We start from the raw sequence: 14,943 nt of genomic DNA on the forward strand, positions 1-14,943 counted from the left end.
CTTTAACAAATATAAATTGAAAAAATTAGATTACATTTCTAAACTCTTAGTCCATTATATTACTCAAAACACCTATTCAAACATGCACACCCAAAGGGCAGCACCATTCTGCAAGTTAGTCATCCATATAATAGTAAGATCCAGAGGACTTCTGCTCCCGTCGATCGACTCGTGTTTGTGTGTGACATCCAGATGCTACATATTGAAAAAAAATGGGTTATTGGTTAACCATTATCAAAGAATTTTGTTGAAAATAGATGTGATGTAACTTACAGATAAGAATTGGTTCATTTCGGTCAATACTGATTGAGGCGAATCGGCAACACAATCAATCGATGTCTTTCCCTCGCACACAATCACCCTATCAGCAAGGTATGTTGCCATCGTGAAATCATGCTCCACAACGAACGCAGTCTTCTTTGCACGAAGTATGAATTTCTTTATGACTTTTGAAGCAACAATACGTTGCTCTGAGTTGAGATACGTACTTAGTTCATCTATCAAATATATATCAGCCGGCTGCAGCCACACCAAAAGGTGTAAATGACAAACAAAACAGTAAAAGATACACATAGCATAATTTCACTAGGGACCTCACCTTTCCAAGACAATAAGTGAGGGCAACTTTATGTAATTCTCCCCAAGAAAGATTTGCAAGCTTTTTATCCATCAATTTTTCAATCGATAGAGGCTCCATCACGTCGGATACAAACTGAGGATCCATGCATGAATGACAAATTTTTGTAAGGAACATACTTCTAACGGTGTACTCATTCGTAGTAGCGAATCTCTGTGGCTTGTAAGAGACATTGAACTTAGGAATTTCCACATCACATTCTCTTACTGAACTAGGCTCCAAAAGGCCAGCCTAATATTTGGAAGGACAACATTGTTGACTCAACATAAATTAACATGTGTTTTTTTAAAAGTAAACAAACTATACAACAAATGTACCGGCATCTCTAGGAAGGTTGTCTTTCCTGTCCCATTTTCACCGAGCAGCACAATAATTTGTGAATCGGTGAATTCACCCTCCACAACCTTGAGCCTAAATGTTCTTCCATGAGCCAGCGTCATGGTTGGATATTTGTATCTTGCACGTGTTTCGATTTCCTCCTCACTTTCGTGTGGAGTCTCTGCAACCTTCAAGGGGAAGTACACTTTATGGAAATCAGCATCTCAGTTGCCTAAATACTACAAATAGGACTTACCTTTAACGTAAGAGATTCATCTCTTAACCTAAGATTTTCAGTTGGCACAAATCCAGCCAGGAAAATGTTAATTCCTTCTCTGACAGAGAATGGAAGAGTAACTGCCCCGTATATACCAGGTTTACCATAAAGGAAGCATATGAAGTCCGACAAATAATCAAGCACGCTAAGGTCATGCTCTACCACAATCACATAGCTGGAAACAAAAATGACAAGTCATAACCATGTAAAATTTTCATACTTGGATAGTTAACAGAGAAAATGAACACCACTGATTTATTCAGTCGAACCAAGGATCTGACGATTTGGGCAGCTTTTAATCTTTGTTTAACATCAAGAGAAGTTGATGGCTCATCAAACAAATACATATCCACATTATGTGTAGCGGCAAAAGCTATTGAAAACCTCTGAAGCTCTCCACCTGATAAATACCCCAAATTACGGTCCATAATTTTAATCAAGTCAAGGTCAGCAGCAAGTTCTTGTTTCATGTCTCTGTCATCTCTCCGAGAAAGAAGTTGCCCAACGTTGCCTTGAAGAACATCAGTCATGCAATAGATGTACTGGCTCTTGATGGTTGCCTGAGAATAAATGCATCTCAAAGAGATGTGACAGATTATTAAACTAGACAGAAATAAAGCCATGGAAAATAACAGTTGTTGACAAAAAAAATAGAGTAGGATAGATGACAAAAATAGTCAAGCTACTAATGCTTCTGCTAACTTCTAAGGAAAAAAAATTCCATCATCATTATTATGTCAATAAAAGAAGATTAAAAACTTAATATTCAGGATAAGGTAACGATAAAATAGTAGGTGATAATTTTATATACAAGCGTAAGATCTCTAGACCAAATCTTTTAAGACCCAACACAAAGAATTTAGAGATATTAAACTTGAATATGATGTTAAACTCAAGTAACTCAACTGTAGCAGTTGTCATGATCTAAAAACCTGCAACAATCAGAAAACACTCAACAATATGATCTTTTAACAGTTCTTTTGCAGCAATTGCATATCAAAGCCATAACTGCAAGAATGAGTAAGAATTAAGAAGCCAAAACTATGAAGCTAATACCTTCAAATTATCTTCAATAACATGGGTGAAGTAATTATGCAGCTCAGTTCCTTTAAAATGATGCAAAATTTCATTCCAATCGGGAGGATTCTGCAAAAATTATAGAGAAAATGTGAAGGAACAAACTCACTCCAAAGAAAAATTGAAATTGAAGGGTAAGTGAATAGGTAAAGAAAGTTGCATTAAATCGTCCCAAATTAGGTTTCCTTTTCCCAGACAAAAGATTAAGTGAAGTAGTTTTTCCAATGCCATTATTTCCCACGAGGCCCAGAACTTGCCCAGCTCTCGGTACTGGTAAACTGCGAAAATGTTGGGCAAGTTAAGAAAGCAAGCAAGTTCCCTATGAAACTGTGCTTCAACAAACAAACCTTTGCAATTTAAAGGAGCTAGGGCTAAAACGATGGACTGTATCCTCGTCGGAGGCGATATGCGGCCGTGACATCTCTCTCCATTCAACTGATTTGGTTTCTGACGAGATTTTAAACTGAAATCAAAATCCTGAAAAACCCTAACCCCTAATTCATCAACGGTCAATAGGAGTATATGTTTATACAGGCACAGGAGAAGTAATGGCGCGAACTCGGGGAGATTCAGTTATAATAGAAGTAACTATTTTGTTCGGAAAAATATACTTTTTTTAGGGATATTGGCATAAAACTTTTACAAAGTCGAGTTTTTATTTTAAATTTGGCAAATAATATCACGAATTTTACCCGAGTTTTGTTATTTTCCATCGGTGAAAAAATCATGGCAAGTAATATCATGATACTGATTTTTTTCTTAATTTTTCGACAACAATTTCAAGAGTTTCAAGTTGTGATAGTTTTTGTTGAAGTATACCCTCCAATATTTTTCTTCAATCCATTAATATAGCAGATTTTTTTCGTTGGGAGAAAATTAAAGTTCGTGATATTATTTGCAAAACTAAAAGTTTGTGGAAAAAACTCAATTTTTTTAAAGTTTCATTATATTAGGGGCCTATATCCCACTTTTAAATTGAAAGAATCACTAAGTTTTTTAATGATTTAGTCGAATTAAAACCGGGACGGATCGGATGAAGTCATCGAACTATTTAACTCAAAATATATAAAGATGTCAATCCGATCAGAAGAATAAATAACTAGTATTATTAGTTACCTTTAGATTTTCCTAAAAATAATCAAGCTCACTATATATATTCACAAATGGATTAACGGCTACACTTATTTCATTTTTTACTAGTATATATTTTTCTGAATTTTTCAAAATCGTTTCTGGCAAGTCCCATTAAAATAAACAATTTCATCTTGGCTAAACGATTACTACAAAATTCTTAGCATAAATCTTAGTGATTTTCAATATGTTTCGCAACAAAGTTGATGTGAATCAAATTGTACATTTTTATTCCACTAACTTTACATGATTTATATAGTTTGATGCTTGCAAAAGTATGTTTTGTGGTGTAGGAAGATGAATGAATGGTGAAAGAAGGAATGAAACTCAGATGGTGAAAAAGTTGTGCGAAAATTCCAACAAGTACAAGAAATTGGCCACCCGGCCGGGTGATTTTGCAATTGTAAAATTCTACCCGGCCGGGTAGCAGTTTCTCGGGCGTTTCATATGGAAAATGAGGCAGTTTCATGAAAAAAGTGAGAGAAAGAGAAAAGGCTGCAAAAAGGTAGAAAAAAACGTGGCAGAGGAAGGAAAATAAAAAGGAGAGGAGAGAGGGAGTTGAGGGGACGTTTTTTGGAATTGGGAGAAAGTTGACGGCTGGAGGAGAAAAAGGGAGAAAGAGAGGAGGAAGAAAAGGAGGAAGAAATTCCGACCAACATTCCGACGATCCGACTCCAAATCCCAACTCCACTCAACGAGAGCTTGAATCATACGGTTTTAATTGCAAAATTCACCATGTGTATAGGCTAAGCTCTCTATGTTGCTCCAAGTTGTAATATAGGCTTTGTATGAATGTTTTCACACCATTGAAATCATATGTTTGTGTCCTACAATGTGCTTAATTTTATTCACTATGTTTTTGGCTAATGATGTAGTGATGTTAATTCCTTTGCTATTGTCTCTTTAACATAGCTTAGGATTGATCGTTTGTTGGTATGCTATCGATTTAGAACTGTTCAGGGGATAAATTGATAGTGGATTAGGTAAGTGATTATAGTAGACGACGTTCGTTCCCGCGCATCTGCAGGAATTAAATGTCGTTGAAAGTTGGTTCATGGAACAAGTGTTCAGCTGACTGTGAACTATACGTCGTAGACATGTTCAGTGCACGCGATTAGGTTGATTAGTTAATCCCAAATATGTGCTTTTAATATAGGTGTAGAACAATACAAGCCTATTGAGCAACTTGGAGTGACATCTTTTTCCTATTTGAAAAGTCTTCCTTAGTTTGTAAATTTAGTTTATTAACCTTGTCAAACCTTGTTAAATAATCGTACGCCTCCCTGTGGTTCGACACTCGAAGTACTACAGTCGACTCTGTACTCTTGCAGATAGATTGTAATATTAGAGCTATTTTATTAAACTTGTGTGTTAATAATCCATTAATATAAAAGCTCGAAAATTACACATCAAGTTTTGGCGCCGTTGCCGGGGAGGCAACTGGTTATTTAATTTAGGATCCTTTTTGTTTTTTATTTTTGTATAGTTTTCTAACATTTTATTTTTTTGTTTCAGAGTTGTAGCTAGAAGACTAAGTCGAGCCAACGACTTTAAACAAATGCGCTAGTTGGGAGGCAACCCAATGAGTTTTTAGTTTTTTTTTTTCTCTTAATAAATCGAGGGTTTTGTTTGCTCAATTCTTTCATTCGATGTATTTTTTATGAATTGAGTATTTTTCTTTTTTGCTGTTTTAATCTTTTGTTTGTGTAGGAGCAACATGGAGATAGGACTTATACTGGAGCTTAGGAGGAAGCACACCCACAAAGGAATATACACCCACCCTCCCACCCGAATGCACTATGGACATCATGTCAAGTTTGGGGGAGTTTTCTATCCCTTTACTTTTTATGTTCTTCTTTGCATGCATTGAGGGCAATGAAGCATTCAAGTTTGGGGGGGGGTTGTTTGAGTTTCAATGATTCTTATGCATGTTTCTTGGGTGTATTGTATGCTAAAGTGTTGTGAATCTATGTATTTGACGGATGCATGCTTTATCTTCGGCTTTCTGGTTGGGAATTCTTGCTTGATTTTTCTTGATCTTTGAAGCCTAGGATGAATGGAATTTGTGCGGGATTTATTTGAAAGAGCATGTTGTGATTACATCCGATTTCTTGAGTTGAGGAGAGTATGAAAATCGCATGACTTGTGGAAATTATCTTGGATTGATTTGCTTTATCGAGTGAACCGCTTGTATTCATTTGTGTCAATGATATGGGATGATAAGGCACTAGGATGAACTCTATGGCCAAATGATCGCATGCCTAGTCCTACACATGATCCCCTAGAAGCCACTTTGAGCTTAATTCCCTATCATTTGTGTAAACACTTAGCCAATCACTTAGCTACTTAAATAAGCCTTATTTTAGCCTCATTATTAGACCGTGCTACTATTTGGGTGCTAAATACTAGTTTGAGCTTTGTGGTTGAGTGTTGAGTGTTGGGTGGTGAATTGTAAAAGTGTAGACTTTTTTAGACTTGATGTAATGTAAAGGTAAAAAGAATGAAGTTCTAAAAAAAAGAAAAAGACGACCTCCAAATTTGTAAAAAGTCGAGGTCTTGTCAAAAGAAAAAAAAAATTGTGAAATAAAGTAAGAGCTTCTATTTTTTGTAAGATGTAATCTTGTCTTAAATGATCTCAAGTTTGGGGGAGTGAGAATTTGGTTGTAATATTTTGTTGTTTGATCTTTGGAATGAAGTTGTAGGAGGGAAGAATTTGGCACTCAAATGTGTAGCTTTTGAGCTCACTATCCATATTTATCCTACCTCATCCTTAGCCCCATTACAACCTGGAATTAAGACCTTGGACCTTATTGTTGATGCTTGTGGATGTTTTGTAAATAACTTGGTAGAGTTAATGAAGTTTGATTTGAAATCCGCGAGTCTATGTGGTAAGTAATGCTTGACGAGTCAATGATGACGGTTTGAGTTGTATGACATGTTTGGACTTACTTTGAAATGCACCATGACTTGAAGTTCTAGGTTGATGAGTGATGGTTCATGACAGTGGGAAATCTTGATTGGAAATGTTGGGGTTTAGATTTTGTCATTCGTGTCTCTATGTGATTCATTATTATGAAAACTTTTGTGAGCTGAGCTTTAAAGTTTTGTGTTTATTGTGATCTTGCTCGAGGACGAGCAAGCAAATAAGTTTGGGGGTATTTGATGTGAATCAAATTGTACATTTTTATTCTCCTAACTTTACATGATTTATATAGTTTGATGCTTGCAAAAGTATGTTTTGTGGTGTAGGAAGATGAATGAATGGTGAAAGAAGGAATGAAACTCAGATGGTGAAAAAGTTGTGCGAAAATTCCAGCAAGTACAAGAAATTGGCCACCCGGCCGGGTGATTTTGCAATTGTAAAATTCTACCCGGCCGGGTAGCAGTTTCTCGGGCGTTTCATATGGAAAATGAGGCAGTTTCATGAAAAAAGTGAGAGAAAGAGAAAAGGCTGCAAAAAGGTAGAAAAAAACGTGGCAGAGGAAGGAAAATAAAAAGGAGAGGAGAGAGGGAGTTGAGGGGACGTTTTTTGGAATTGGGAGAAAGTTGACGGCTGGAGGAGAAAAAGGGAGAAAGAGAGGAGGAAGAAAAGGAGGAAGAAATTCCGACCAACATTCCGACGATCCGACTCCAAATCCCAACTCCACTCAACGAGAGCTTGAATCATACGGTTTTAATTGCAAAATTCACCATGTGTATAGGCTAAGCTCTCTATGTTGCTCCAAGTTGTAATATAGGCTTTGTATGAATGTTTTCACACCATTGAAATCATATGTTTGTGTCCTACAATGTGCTTAATTTTATTCACTATGTTTTTGGCTAATGATGTAGTGATGTTAATTCCTTTGCTATTGTCTCTTTAACATAGCTTAGGATTGATCGTTTGTTGGTATGCTATCGATTTAGAACTGTTCAGGGGATAAATTGATAGTGGATTAGGTAAGTGATTATAGTAGACGACGTTCGTTCCCGCGCATCTGCAGGAATTAAATGTCGTTGAAAGTTGGTTCATGGAACAAGTGTTCAGCTGACTGTGAACTATACGTCGTAGACATGTTCAGTGCACGCGATTAGGTTGATTAGTTAATCCCAAATATGTGCTTTTAATATAGGTGTAGAACAATACAAGCCTATTGAGCAACTTGGAGTGACATCTTTTTCCTATTTGAAAAGTCTTCCTTAGTTTGTAAATTTAGTTTATTAACCTTGTCAAACCTTGTTAAATAATCGTACGCCTCCCTGTGGTTCGACACTCGAAGTACTACAGTAGACTCTGTACTCTTGCAGATAGATTGTAATATTAGAGCTATTTTATTAAACTTGTGTGTTAATAATCCATTAATATAAAAGCTCGAAAATTACACATCAAAAGTTGACCTCAATTTCTAACAAGAATATCAGTTAAAAGAAATCTTTAACCATCAAGATCTCACTGCATAGCTTCTTGGGAACTTGTTGCAAAGATCTACCTTCTTGCCATGCTTGCCCTACCATAACTCCCGGACCCACGTGGCGTATGTATATCACGACTTGATCATTAAACGGCCATGGATGTTTTGCTGGAAGGGAGAAGTTGATGGACAATCAGCACTCACAATACATAAGAGACTAAGCATGTAAATTCTTCATTAAATCTATCATCTACGCTTGCAGTATATATTGCTTGAGCAAATGCAGCTAAGAATCTGAAATCTCAATCAGCGAGTCACGAAACCTGGTTTTGGATATTCTTGCGGATATTCGGGAAGATTCAGCATTCCATCTCCAAATTCATATGCTAAATCACAAGGCTGCTCCGTTGACATCACTTCATTGGTTTCTCTAATGCTGAAGTACAAAGGGCATACGGACTTTACGATTCCTGATAGCAGGTTTTCTCCTGTATCATAACACGAAACAATCAGCAACGAGCCAGACATCAACACACTAAATATTTTCTTGCAGTGCCAAAACACGAATTAATAGGCAACGAACCAGACATCAACACATGAAATATATCCTTGCATTGCCAAAACATTGAAGTATAGCTCTACAAAGGGATAGAAAAGCAACAGAGTTCACAAAGGCCAATGCTATTAAAGTGAAATATAACTCAGATACATAAAGCTACATGTGTAGCTGATCTATGTTCTTTAGTAAATTGACTTACCAATAAGACGTCCATATACTTTCCCATCCATGCAGCAAAAAATTGCCTACAACGAAAACCATATAGAATTATAGATCTCAAGATTCAGCACAAGCCAAATCAGAACAGTAATAGAAACTTAAAGTGATAGTGAAATCAAGAGTTTTCAGAAGCCACAACACATATAGATCGAAAAATAACCTAAAACCAGCACCTAACCTTCTGGGACAATCCCATCCAAGCCACTTGAAGCGGTTCTGTACATCGAGCACAGTTTTAGACGTCATACAATAATGCCAAATCCAAATACACATAAGTTTCTGGGATTTCACCTCCACTTGTTCGGATATTCCACAGCTCGAGAGAACCTGCAGTGGCTCCATCAGACAGCAAGCTGGAAGCACTTCTCTTTGCTAACTTGGCATCATCGTATCGCGTTCCAGCCACCTCCCAAGCTCTTGATATAAGTCTACAACAAATTCAGAGCAATGGTCAAAAGAGTAATGCATCTTAATCAACATACAGATGAAGCAAACTCTGCAAAATCAAACACGGAAATACAATAGGGACTAATTTTGGTAATCAAACAGGAAAAACAGATTTTTCCACATGAATTTTCAATATAAAAACTAACTCCAATTCAATAAAACAAACTCAAACCTGGGATTTAACAGAGAGATCAAGTGATGTCTCCTTTCCTCCGGTATGTCATCAATTTTTTTCCTGAATCAACAATTCCATTTAACAAATTTATGAATCAACACTCAACAGTTCTATTTAACACAAGATATGATTTTTCCTTCTTTCCAAAACAGAAAGACATGAATAATAAAGAAAACCTAACTCTGAAAAAGTTAACAGCACCAACCAAAGATAAGAAGCGGGATTGTATGAAGAAGGGTCGAGAGGAATGAGCCCCTTCGGTGGATCAAGAAACGCCACTACATCTAGCTCGTTTAAGTAATAGCTCCCTTCAACTCCGGGGACTGCATACAGCTCCGCATTCCATTCTGACTTCGCTTTGGCAATTGTTCGAGCAGTTACTCTGCATGTTTTTGCCACCTCCGTTGACGTACTTATCTGCTTCCACTTAGGCTCACGGTCATTAGGTTGCAGTGGAAAGGCATGGGGGCGGAATTGATATGGGCAGCGCCGCCCAATCACTCCACCGTGGTAGGTGGTGAGTGTTGTCATTGCTGCCATTATCGGTTTAAGGAAGCTTCGATCAATCCAAAACTGAGTTCATATTTCGTCCACCTGAAATTTAAAATTATTACACTTTTTGAAATGATTAATTTATATACTCCACCTCATATCATATTCTAAAAGTTCAATACTGTTTTTTTTAATAATGTCATATACAAAATTAATTTTACGAAATCTTATTGTATTTGACAATTTAGAATAAATTTAATCTTCAATAATCAAACGAAACCTTATAAAAATAAAAAATTACTGTATGACTTTGAGTGGGCTTTCTGAGCCCATTTATGAAAAACACAGTGGCCAATTAGAAGTAATCGAAAAAATTATAATTATATAATGAACGTAAGATAGAAACTAGAAATGAAGTGGACTTTTACATTTATGAAGACTATGACAATTTGCCAATATTTTCTTTAAAAAAAATCCCTTAAAGTGAGTGATATATGTTGAATAAATTGGTGGACCTTCATTTGGGCTGGTTTTATCTTTGGCCCAGACGATGCTGTGTTGGGCTTGGCCCAAAACTAATTCTCACTCTCCAGATGCAGCCACGTGTACTCTCACCCGGATCAAGGCTTTCAGCCGTTGGATTGTGGTGTGTGCTTGTTATGTGAGAGGTGAGTCCATTCACTTCATTCATTCTTTTGAGATTCACTCTCTCTCTCACTCGAAGCTCTCCGAAAACTCTCTCTGTCTCTCTCTCTTTTCTGCTCTCTTCTCCGACGATTCTCCGGCGGTTTCTGTGAGATTTCTCTCGGTTGAAAGGGCTGTAGACCTTGCTACAGTAACAGTGAGGGCAACACTTCGGTTGCCGGTGTTGGTTGAGAAATAGGGTTTCTGTCTTTGAGGGTTTCGGTGTGAGGTGTTCTCGGACGGTGTAGATCTGGGATGTAGGAGTCTGGTTGAGCTGGAATCTGGAGGGTGAGGTTAATCATCGGTTGATTCTGCTGTGCTCCTTTGGATCTGTGTTCTTGAGAATAGATTTGTGCTATCGGCGAGTGTCTGAGCCGAAGCAGCTTTTCTTCTGTGTTTTCTTTCATTGCATCTTGTGTTCTTACGTGTAACTGCTCCAGATCCGAAAGGATCTGTTTCTTGTAGTACTAATTCGTTTGTCAAGTGTGCAGGGTTGAAGAAGCTGAAGCTGGGAGTGAACTGTAATCTTGTGTAATAGATAGGTCTATTCGGTATTCAAGATTATTTGTAACTTTGATTGTAATATCAGTCGCATGGTTGGAGTTTGACTGAGCTCCCTAATGAAGAACAAAGAGGTCTTGGTAAATAGTGAATCCGACCCTAGTCTGATCCCTACAGTGGTATCAGGGCCACGGGGGGACTAGGTCGGCACGCCAAGTCGCGTAAGGCGGTGGGCAAGTGGAATCCTCCTTCGAGTGGGGATTCACTCTGGTAAATTGGCTGTGACCTTCTTGTTTTACGGTTTTCTGTTATAGTGCCAACATAGGCTTGGGTTTTTTGTTGCTGGTAGTTGGTTCTTGGCAAGAACTTAGGTTTTACTTGATTTCTTGTGTTTTTTTTGTTTTCGCTTCTGCTGTTGTTGTGTGGTGCTCTGTGTAGTCTGATCCCTAATCTGATCTCACTTCACTTGGCCACTAAGTACTGATACTGCCAAAGTGAACCCCTGCGCCCTCCAAGAGCGAGTGATTGCGAACTGGGATAGCCTTTGCCAGTGTGCTCGTGACAGTCAGGGAATTGAGTCTGGTTCTCTGTGAGAAAGTGTGTTCTAAGTGCTTGCTATATGTCTGTGTGCTTAAAGGTGTGTAAAGCTCTCTGTGTTTGCCTTGCTTCCTGTGCTCTTGTAAAAATCTTTGCAAAAATGACTCAGCCTGTTGGTTTGATCCCTTTCAATGGTAAAAATGACTTTGTGATCTGGAAACAGAAAATGAAATGTGTTTTGATTCAACAAAAGGTTTTTAAAGTTGTTGATGGTTCTTTGCCTGAGGCAACTGCTCAGGACAAAATTGATGAGATGAATGAGTTGGCTAGAGCCACCATTGTGTTAAATCTGTCTGATTCTGTGATTAGGAAAGTTGATCATATTGAATCTGCCTCTGAAATGTGGAAAAATCTTGATTCTCTGTATACAGAGACCTCTATGTCTTCTAGAATGTATCTGCTTGAAAAATTGTTCAAATTTAAGCTTGATTTAACTAAAGACATTGATGATAACATTGATAGATTCCAGAAGCTTGTGCAAGATATAAAAAGATCTGGTGATAAAACCATAGATGAATACACAAGTATAGCTCTAATGAATGCCATACCTGATTCCTATAGTGATGTTAAGGCAGCCATTAAGTATGGCAGGGATACTGCCCCTTTGGAATTGATTGTTAGCTCCTTAAAATCTAAAGAACTTGAGTTAAGGGAAAGGGCAGCTGATAAGAGTGCTTTTAATAGAGCTCTGAGTGTCAGAGGTAGATCTCAGTCTAGAGGGGGTAAAGACACCAATAATGGATCAGGTTCCAACTCTAATTCAAAGAAAAAGAATAGATCTAGGTCCAATAGCAGGGATCCTAAATCTTTCAGAAAGTGTTTTAATTGTGGGGAAGTGGGGCACTACAAAAAGGAGTGCACTAAGCCTAAGAAGAAGAAAATCCAAAATAATGACACTCAGCTTGAAAGTATTGTCAATGTGGCAAAATATGATGCAAATAATGAATGTGTGTTCATGGTTCATGATCTGATGTATATTAATGCTTCCCCTATGTGTCCTTTTAATTCAAATGATTGGCTGTGTGATTCTGGATGTACTTATCATGTTAGTCCTTTTAAGGAGGTGTTTTCTGAGCTGAAACCTGTTATTAATACCTATGTGTCTATGGCTGATGATAAAAAATGTGAAATCCATGGTATTGGTACTGTGTGTTTAAAGTTTAATGATGGTTTTGTGCTCTGCTTGAAAAATGTGAGGTATGTTCCAGATCTGTGCTACAATTTGATGTCTTGTACTGCTTTAGAAGCTGCTGGTATGGGGGGAAAATGGGGGGATGGATGCATGAAAATTTGCAGAGGATCTATGTGTCTTTTTAAGGCCAAAAAGAAATGTGGTTTATATGTTTGTACTGCAGAACCTCTTTCATGTGCTAGTGCCTCTGCCAATGTGGTTAAAAGTGATAAAACTATGCTATGGCATGATAGACTAGGACACATGAGTGAAAAAGGTTTAAATATTTTAAAGAAGCATGCTATTTTATCTGACTCTGATGTGCAAGGCAGTATGCCCTTCTGTGATACCTGTGTGCTGGGTAAACAGCACAGGGTTTCTTTTCATTCTCCTGTGCCTGTTAATGTGAGCAAATGTGTGCTTGAATATTTGCACATGGATGTGTGGGGTCCTGCCTCTGTATCTTCTCACTCTGGTTCTGTCTATTTCCTATCTATCATTGATGACTTCTCTAGGAAGGTTTGGTGTTTTCTCATGAAACATAAGTCTGATGTCTTTGAGAGATTTAAAACCTGGAAAATGTTGATTGAAACTCAGACAGGTAAGAAGATAAAAGCTATCAGAACTGATAATGGTCTTGAGTTTTGCAATAACCAGATTGATAACTTGTGTGCTGCTTATGGTATTAAAAGACATAAAACTGTTCCTTATACACCCCAACAAAATGGAGTGGCTGAAAGGATGAATAGAACTTTGCTTGAAAAGGTGAGATGTTTGCTTGCCAAATCTGGTTTGTCAAAGAAGTTCTGGGGTGAAGCTTTAATTACTGCTGCTTATCTGATAAATAGATCTCCTTCTGTACCCTTAAATGGTCAGTGTCCTGAGCATGTGTTTTCTGGAAAAGATTTGTCTCTTTCTCACCTGAGGGTATTTGGCTGTACTGCTTTTGTACATACTAAGTCTGATAAACTTGAGCCTAGATCTAGGAAAGGTGTTTTTCTTGGATATCCTGAGGGTGTTAAGGGTTATAGAGTCTGGCTAAGGGATGAACCAGGTTTTAAGGTCATTATAAGCAGGGATGTAGTCTTTAATGAGACTGATTTCCCTTGCTTAGGTCTGACCACTGACCCTGCTCCACTCCCTGTGGACAGTGAACCTCTTATGGAGGAAGAGCCCACAGTACCACTCACTGATGTGGAGAATCAAAATGATACTCCAAGTGAGGTGGAGCAGTCTTTCTGGCATACCTATCCAGTATTTACACCTGTTGAGACACCTCATGAGGGAGATTTGATTGATAATTTGCCCCTGAATGTTAATGACAATGAGATGCATGATAGTCCTATTAGGCAAAACTCTCCTGCTCAGAATATTTTGCATAGTCCAACTGGTGTTCAAAATGCAATTGATAATACTGATTTGAGCAATTATGTGTTAGCCAGAGATAGAACTAGAAGATTGAATGTGTCTAAACCAAATAGATTTGTTGGCATGGTTGCTCTTATTAACCTGGCTTTTAATGTTTTTGAATCTGATGGGGATGAACCCCAGTCCTATAAGCATGCCACTAAGTCAAAGTACTGGAATGAATGGCATAAAGCAATGTTAGAGGAAATGCACTCCCTAAAGATAAACCTTACCTGGATACTTGTTCCCTTGCCCCCTGGTGCATCTGTGGTTGATTGCAGGTGGTTATATAAACTCAAAAATGAGGTGGAGGGCCTTAGGTACAAGGCAAGATTGGTTGCAAAAGGGTTTACTCAACAAGAGGGGGTAGATTATACTGAAATTTTTGCTCCTGTGGTTAAGTTCACTACTGTTAGATTGATGCTTGCTTTGTGTGCTCACTTTAATTGGGAATTGAAACAGATGGATGTAAAAACTGCTTTCTTGCATGGTGATTTAGATAAACCTATCTATATGAAACAGCCTGAAGGCTTTGTTGATCCCAAGTTTCCCAATCATGTGTGTTTACTGAAAAAGGCTCTTTATGGGTTGAAACAATCTCCTAGGCAATGGAATATTAAGTTTAACAGTTGCATGCATAAATTGGGTTTTGTAAGAAGTACTTTTGATGCATGCTTGTATGTTAAAGACCTTGATTCTCCTGTGCCTGTGTTCTTGCTGCTATATGTGGATGATATGCTCATAATGGGACCTTGCTTGAAAACCATAAAGTCAGTTCAGTCTGCTTTGAGTGAGAATTTTGACATGAAGGATTTGGGTGATGCTCAGAAGATCTTAGGGATAAATATTGTAAGAGATAG

General features: G+C 37.8%; 1 protein-coding gene and 1 pseudogene across 2 annotated transcripts; both read right to left on the reverse strand.

The window, feature by feature from the left end:
* LOC121768567 lies at window positions 1–2,384 on the reverse strand (annotated as a pseudogene).
* Window positions 2,385–3,541: 1,157 nt separating this feature from the next.
* LOC121767360 lies at window positions 3,542–9,880 on the reverse strand. 2 transcript variants are annotated; one of them, XM_042163617.1, is made up of 8 exons: window positions 9,437–9,880; window positions 9,229–9,291; window positions 8,901–9,037; window positions 8,788–8,825; window positions 8,590–8,635; window positions 8,155–8,319; window positions 7,811–7,999; window positions 3,542–3,630 (listed from the first exon to the last, which is right to left on the reverse strand). In XM_042163617.1, the coding sequence occupies exons 1-7, from the start codon at window positions 9,769–9,771 to the stop codon at window positions 7,842–7,844; spliced, it is 942 nt and encodes a 313-aa protein (XP_042019551.1). In that variant the 5' UTR covers window positions 9,772–9,880; the 3' UTR covers window positions 3,542–3,630; window positions 7,811–7,841. The 2 variants fall into 2 exon arrangements, with proteins under 2 accessions (XP_042019551.1, XP_042019550.1); XM_042163616.1 differs by lacking the exon at window positions 3,542–3,630 and having other exon boundaries at window positions 7,729–7,999; window positions 9,437–9,879.
* Window positions 9,881–14,943: the final 5,063 nt, after the last annotated feature.

Source organism: Salvia splendens, chromosome 15 (genome assembly GCF_004379255.2).
Source record: "Salvia splendens isolate huo1 chromosome 15, SspV2, whole genome shotgun sequence".
Lineage (NCBI taxonomy): Eukaryota > Viridiplantae > Streptophyta > Magnoliopsida > Lamiales > Lamiaceae > Salvia > Salvia splendens.

Coding starts and splice junctions, on each gene's coding strand:
- LOC121767360 (XM_042163617.1), bottom strand. CDS start 9,771: ATGGCAGCAATGACAACACTCACCACCTACCACGGTGGAGTGATTGGG. Junction 9,292..9,436: donor AATCCCGCTTCTTATCTTTG/GTTGGTGCTGTT, acceptor TTGTTGATTCAG/GAAAAAAATTGATGACATAC. Junction 8,636..8,787: donor GGATGGGATTGTCCCAGAAG/GTTAGGTGCTGG, acceptor TTTTCGTTGTAG/GCAATTTTTTGCTGCATGGA.